The 7,500-nt window shown below is 34.6% G+C and overlaps 1 protein-coding gene across 2 annotated transcripts in view; it reads left to right on the forward strand.

Moving 5' to 3' along the window:
* Nucleotides 1-7,500, forward strand: part of LOC137642621 (nose resistant to fluoxetine protein 6-like) — a 94,022-nt gene that overhangs the window by 49,743 nt on the left and 36,779 nt on the right. For both annotated transcript variants that reach the window (XM_068375331.1, XM_068375329.1), the window contains exons 4-5: nucleotides 1,962-2,097; nucleotides 3,963-4,069. In XM_068375331.1, the coding sequence (XP_068231432.1) occupies nucleotides 1,962-2,097; nucleotides 3,963-4,069 (243 nt within the window). The remainder of the gene's footprint in view (nucleotides 1-1,961; nucleotides 2,098-3,962; nucleotides 4,070-7,500) is intronic.

Consider the following 7,500-nt stretch of genomic DNA (forward strand, 5'->3'; position numbering starts at 1 on the left):
ATATATAGGCTTCAAGAATAGACTCTCCTGACGAAGTAGGAACAGAATAAGAAATAGACTCTCTAAACGAAGTAGGAACAGAATAAGAAAACCGAAGGTTGAACAGAGCCAGGTCGCAATGGGAGTCTCCCCTTCAAACAACAAACCCCTATCTCCAAAATCTTATATCTGAAATGATGAGATGTCCTGCCATTTACGAAGAGAAGCAACTAGATCTTCCTGCTTGTGGCGAGATGTAGTCAGACCTTTCTGAAGATAATAAGAAGTCACCAGCCTTTCCTGTATAATCTCCATGTTCTGGAAGAAAAAATTTGCTGTTGCACCTTGAACATACCCATTCTTTAACATCTTTGAGCCCTAAGTCATTGTGCCAGCTTCTTCTATTTAGTTGAACTTCAACAGCTTTTCCGTGACATTCTTAAGCCCAAACTCACCGTACCATCATAGAATTTCAGCAGCTGAAGATAAACTGCCAACTCTTCATTTAAGTATTTTATTGTTCTCCTTCCCAGCCTGTTCCCCTTATATATCAATACTTTAAATTAATTTGATTAATTATTGAAAGTAAAGGCGAACTACATTTGATTTTCTTTATATACAGCATTCATTTGCTGTTGTCAAATAATTTTTCATTAGAGATCCAAAGAACCTGTAATGATTCTGAGATCATAACAGTTCATTTGACTCATGATGAATTTTACCCTCCATAATATGACACACTTATGTAGAAGTTAGTCTTAATACATACATGAAATTATTCTTTCATTGCCTTTGTTCCTTTGTAAGCCCACTTGTTGATGGGTCCTCTCGCACATGGCCGCTACTATCACCAACATCCAGAGGCCTTGACACACTTATGCCCTTTGGCACGGTGCCAGAAACACACTGGCATTTTTTATGCTTAGGCAAAGAATAAACACTGAAAAGTTATAGTCAAAAAGGGATGAAAAATAAAGGAGATATAAGCGAGACCAAAGAGAAAACACCGGCTCGGTAATTCGACACTGTTGACACAATGTGATTTTGTGAGAAACTGAATTCCTGGTTCCTATTTGCTTCCTTGCCTCACTCTTGTTGCTCATTGGCACGCTCATTTCCCCACAAACTAACAATGCAAGTGATCAGACTTCTTACGTTTACGATCTAAGTCTGATAAAACTGCCCTAATTAGAAAAAAAAAAAAAAATTACAGGACATCATTTACGTCCAAAACTATTACAAGCCTCAAGCTTTGTAGCCAATTAAATAAGGGGATTAACTACGAATAATAGAGGTAAATTCCCCTGGTCATCTTAACAAGAGAGGAAAGAGGTTGTAGGATAAAAGCTTTGTTGATAGTGTATCATTTCTTCTTCGAGAAAGCTTTCTAACATTACATATAAAATACTTTTCTTGTAAGCAGGTGGTTAACATTTCATAAAGATAAAAATAAAAAATTCTTATCGTTATATGATATTGCTTGATGCATTTTAATTGTGTGTTTTGCATGTCGAAGATCAAGATTAAATCTACAATTGTCCCTACATAAAAACACAAAATCAATATACCTTGATCAGCTTTTTGTAACATAAGGTATCATCTATAGAGGTCGAGAATTGATGTCACAGTCTTGAATATGTGTCTCTTAGTGTTAACGTTATATTATTGATGGTCTCCATTACTTGATATCCATAGTCAGCGCAAAGGTTCCGGGCGAAATAAGCCCCACCCGCTGATGACGTCATACCCAAGTCACAATACATCCCCTTACAAATTTTAAACTATACTAACTTATAATCACTTTAGGTGGTTGTGTTTTGACCGTTGTTAACGCTTGGGACATAATTGGTTATGACGTCATTGGGGTGGGGCTTATTTCACCCGGAATCTCTGCAGCGACTATAGTTATTAACAAAATCCTCCCTTAAGTCCATTCTATAATGAAAATTATTTATTACTTGAAAACTTCTTTATTGTTGCAGCTCTACTTCCAATGTTAGCGAGTACCAGGATTACCACACATTGAAAGTTCCTGCTATATCAGCAAGTTTCCCGTATGTTCCAGCAATGTTCTATTCTACATGTTTGCCCTCAACCTGTACCGAAGCAGAACTGGAGGTACGATTAAAGGATTTTGTTATATTTGATATTCATATGTTTAGGGAACATACTAGCCTGAACGCAGCGTCGTGTTTTTTTTTTTTTATGAGTAAATTTGGATTGTAATCATTATAGCTATATGAGATACTGGGAAAAAATTCATTTTCGAGGTATTTAATGAACCCTTACTAATAGTAAAATTATTGCTGCCTGTTACTGTTGTTACTGTTTAAAGACTTTTTTGGCCTTACCGAGAAATATAGAAATTTGAATTGGGTCGGAAATTTAGTATACAGTAATCCACATTAAATACAGGTGGAATCATGTTATCTTTTGACTAAAATGTTTGTTAATATGCAGACAGGATATAGCTTGTCAGATACGCATTGACTGGAAGGAAATATTTGATGAAAAAATTTCAAAATGTATTGCAAAATGAGGTTATTGTTTCTGTCAGTAACCAAAGGACATTTGATGAATATAATTATGTATACTAAAATGTTTACAGTTAAGGTATTTCTATTAATTTAAATCTAGCAAAGTTGATCTTTATTTGTTTTGTAAAATATCGTAAGCAGAGGATGTAAGAAGCTTATGAATGAAATACCTCTGATGTTTGATTAAAAGTCAACATGAAGTTGACTGTTTAAAAGAAAGAGTAAGATATGGGTCACACGTGCGTGACTTTCAGCGTGACTATCCGGCGATTAAGGTAAATTGCAACATGTTTTTCAAAATCAATACATAGTCGCTGTCTATAAAATGATTTATGAGAATTATTTTTCTATGATTTTCTTGTTAAAAAACTCTTAGACATGCAGAATTTGTGCGGACTTTTTTTGTTTTTAGCCGCATAATTGAGGTTTGCTTAGATCGCTGTATGTTACTGACTCGATCACTAACTAATATAAATATGATGATAGTTGCAATTACAAATGAGATAGGAGTCTAGCCGTTTATGTGCAAATAAAATTTGTATGTACTAAGTGTTTTAATAATTCTATGCAAATTAAGGACTTACCCTAAGTTTAGATGATTGAGATTAATTTCATATTTTTCATTTGCGAGTATATGATGAGTTACAGGTTGGTAGTTAGAAAAGATGGTTGGAGACGAATTCAGAGAGAGAGAGAGAGAGAGAGAGAGAGAGAGAAAGAGAGAGAGAGAGAGGTGTATGTGTGTGTCTGTGTGTTTGTTGAGGAAAGTTTGCCATATTACTCCAATTAGGATAATAGGGATGCCCATGTGCAATGCCAACAGACATTTTTATCCTTGGCCACTATAATAAAAAAGCGCGAAAATACCTATGCACAATTTATAATCATTTTCACTATTTACTGTATAGCTTCATTACATTTATTTTTTTCCACACCCTATGAAAATCATTATAAATAATTGCACCTGAGAAGAAATATTATTTTGATTAATATACATTCCATTTTTTTGTTCAGAAAGACCTGTTTTGTGACTAGATGTTATTGAAAACGTAATTTTGATGGATTTCCTCATTGGGCTCTCATATATATATATATATATATATATATATATATATATATATATATATATATATGTATATATATATATATATATATATATATATAGATATATATATATATATATATATATATATATATATATATATACATATATATATATATATATATAATCCCGATTTTCTGTAAATTTCAAATTATTTTGTACTATGTATTAAGAATCGTAATCTTCAAAAGCCTTTTCAGAAATTTCAAGAAATTACAGTTGCCTGTCCGTTGCCTTGACCAATGTGACGCCATACATCTGTTGAACAGAGAATTTTGTATACATTCGTGTGTGTGTGTGTCTTAACATCAGCAGCATGTATATTGAAATCTCTTTTCCCCTAGGAATCTGTAGCAGAGGCTTTGAACCAATCGCAGTACAGAGTTAGTACTGTCAAGTGCCAGACGAAAGATGATAAACATCATTACACTGCTGGAGAGATTTTCGGAGTGTGAGTCAAATGTTCTTTGTTCTTTGCATGTTATAATCTCCAAGAATATATCTTATTGACTTAGAAAGGGTTATTGGCAATGACGAGTTCAATCGTCAATTTACCTATTGCTTAACTTAACAATGAAATAAGAACAATGCAGCTGTCGGAAATTGTAGTATGATTTCTATGTCTAGCAAAACTTGTAATCTTTATTAGTCAATCTGTTCTTATTTCTGAAATAGCCGTTGGTTTTAAAGCACGAAAATAGTTGTTGACTACCTTATTATATCTAGGATAGATGTATAACTTGTTTTGTGATTTTATGAAGCTGGTACCCCTACCTAAAATCATTCATCTATTCTGTCTATTTAATAAAAGTTGCAGTGATAGAGTTCTGTGTCCATTTTATTTAAGATATAACAACTGAACCAGATTTACTGCATAGATATCTATCATAGATTTATTATTTAGTGGGCATGAGGAAGGTCTTCTGATTACTTATTCTGCTGAGATGAATTTTGGTTCAATTAGCAAAACATTTGCTGGGCCCTCTCTTCACTCATGAAATGTAACATACTTTGAAGACTGCTTAATCTGATCAATGCTGATATACATTGCTTTATAAGGGTTGAAAAATATTTCTTCTACATCTATCAGGATTTTCAATATGATTAATTCACTGATTAAAATTTAACTAAGTTACATTTATATTAGTATCATATTCCATCTGCAGGAGACTTTCTAACTCTACCTTAAGGGTAAATATGTACCTCTTATTGAATTTATGGCTTTTCAGATCGATAAGCATTCTTACTGAAATCATCCTGTTCCTATACTCGTACCCATAAATCTGTTTCAAATGTTAAATAGCATGTTTATAATCAGAATATTCACATCAATACACTTCTTAGATCCTTAGAGCCTTACCTTTTATTTTTAGTAACAGTGTTTTGTGAATGGATCTAAGTTTTTGCAAGATTACATCAATAAACTAAACAGATTTCAAATCAGTCCAACCAAAATGATCACCCTGGAATTCATGTAATTACATTCCTTCGTGTTTGGCTTTTGCTCCCGTACTTTGGTAAGGGCGGGTAGTCTGGGGATCAAGAGAAGAGTTAATAGCTTCTTATATACTTAGATCTAAAGCTTGCGAGAATAATATTCATCCTGATATTCAAATGGGTTCGTTCCTTTAAATCAAGTTACTCTTCTTTGTAATTCCCCCATCTATTTTCATTAAAGGATATTATACTAAACTTTTTTCTGTTATTTCTGTTGAATGTTGTATGCTGGATTCATCAGCTAGTGCTACTAACCAAATGTACAAGCCTAGTCTAGAGGGAACAGTTTTCTTGCTCAAAGATGAAAAGAAGATAGAAAAATTACATGAGAAATTTAGAATTCCTTAAGTACCTACAGTCAGCTAGCATGTGAAATTAAACTACCTACATTAGATTCTACAGTATATCTGGCGTAAAGAATCATAAAATTAAGAAAAACTATATTGAAGCATAAAGAGGAGGCTAACACATGAAGAATTTGTGGATGTAAGACTAGTTCGTGAATAGCCGGAAAGTTCAGGTCGTACAGACTACATTGCACAGATAGTCTAGTAGCAAAAACTAAAAAGAAGCCGGATACCCCCTCCCGCCCGTAGAATAAAATTAAATGCACATTTCTGGAAAGAATAATGTTTAAGATGTAGGAAATGTAGGGCTGTGGTATTTACTTTGGTGGCAAATGTACTCTGTGGGCCAATTTTGATGACTACCGTATGGACAACCGACAGTACATAACAACAGTTTCATGTTCATATTTTGGCTGCCCAGGAAATCATGTGCATTGCACCTAGTTTAAGGAAAATATTTTGTCTGGCATTGTGCAATACGACCTGAAGAGCAATGTCATTCTCAAAGATTCACTACTAATGAATGTTACATTCCTATCCATTCAATTGCAGGAATGTAGGGCGACAACATATGTTCCGCCCTTCCATTTATGCATGCACTTACAGGTTGTGACAGCACATGTGCACTCTTCAGGATTCAGGAACGAACAGCATTTACCAAGATGTCGCAAAATATTGTGCAGCTTGGTCAGTTCTCACAGTTCGGCTTAGCCTAGTCGGCTGATGTCTGCCAGCAGCTATCCAGCCTGTTTGTGTCGTCACTAAATGGACAGAAGGAAAAGAAGTCCAGTGATCTACATGAACTGAAATATACCTTGGTATCAACAACAGACAGGGAAGACAGCACATTACCACCAACTGAGGATATATTCAAGCAGCACTTCCTCCAGGAAGCACTACTAACAAAAGAGCCGAGCCAAAGTGACATTCTGAAACCAAACATCCCTGACTCTGTTGCACTTGGCTGGCACCTGGTTGAGAATGGATGTCTGAAACCCACCATGCATGAACAGGAATACTCTCCTATCGAAGTTAGAGATGTTACCCATCTCTTCTACAGTGACCGGAGTTGTACAACACCCAGGAATTGCCCTTGTCTTCTTGCGGGTCTGTCATGCATTGAGCATTGTTCCTGCACTAACTGTGGAAACAAACCAGCTGTAGAGAGCTATGAACTTGAAGACACTGATACAGAATTGCAAATATAGTTCTGATATTGTGGAGACATCACTTTGTCAGGACAGTTAATTTTAGAACAATTGTCCTACCTGAAAAAACACTGACATTTGTACGTCTGTTTCATATACCACAATTAGTTTCAGTTATCGGATATATCTATTCATACTTGAACCTTTTGTAGTCAGTTCTGTTGGGCTTTTCATGTAATTTTAACACAATATAGGCTATCGAGTGTCCCAGACAGTCATGAATAGCAATTGTCTACGATAAACTAATTTAAGTGCATGTAGGATAGCCCTGCCACCAAAGAAAATTTCCATAACCATTCGTTCACTACTTCTTATACAATATCCTTTAGAAAAAAATGTACTTTCATTTTGTTCTACCGGGAGGAGGGGTATCTCTAAAAAAAAAAAAAAGGCCTGATTTCCTTAGACGTTTCTATTGCTTATGAAGTTTACCAGTTGTAATGCAATTTAATGAGTTTCCCTTGATAAAAGACTTTAGTAGTCCCAATTTTCTATATTTCACATCATTTTTAGATTTACTCAGTTTGTTACATACGACTTATCCTCATAAAGAATGTTTGGTACTTCTGATTAGCTCACTTTTTGTCTAGATAAATTCATTGACTCATTTCGTATGAGGAGAAGGAATTTTCGTCACAAAAGATGACATTTTTCCAAAATTTATCCCCCAAAAGAGACCCTTTCTTGTATGTGTCTGTCATAAAGAGCATTTGGGCTTCTTTAATGTGGTGAATATCAGCTTCATTTAATCCTCTTCGGATAGTCTACCTCAAAATTTGAATGGATAGTTCCCTTTTTATCACTGTTGTTTGATAATTATACTAGGTAAA

Source organism: Palaemon carinicauda, chromosome 6, assembly GCF_036898095.1.
Source record: "Palaemon carinicauda isolate YSFRI2023 chromosome 6, ASM3689809v2, whole genome shotgun sequence".
NCBI classification, from domain to species: Eukaryota; Metazoa; Arthropoda; class Malacostraca; order Decapoda; family Palaemonidae; genus Palaemon; species Palaemon carinicauda.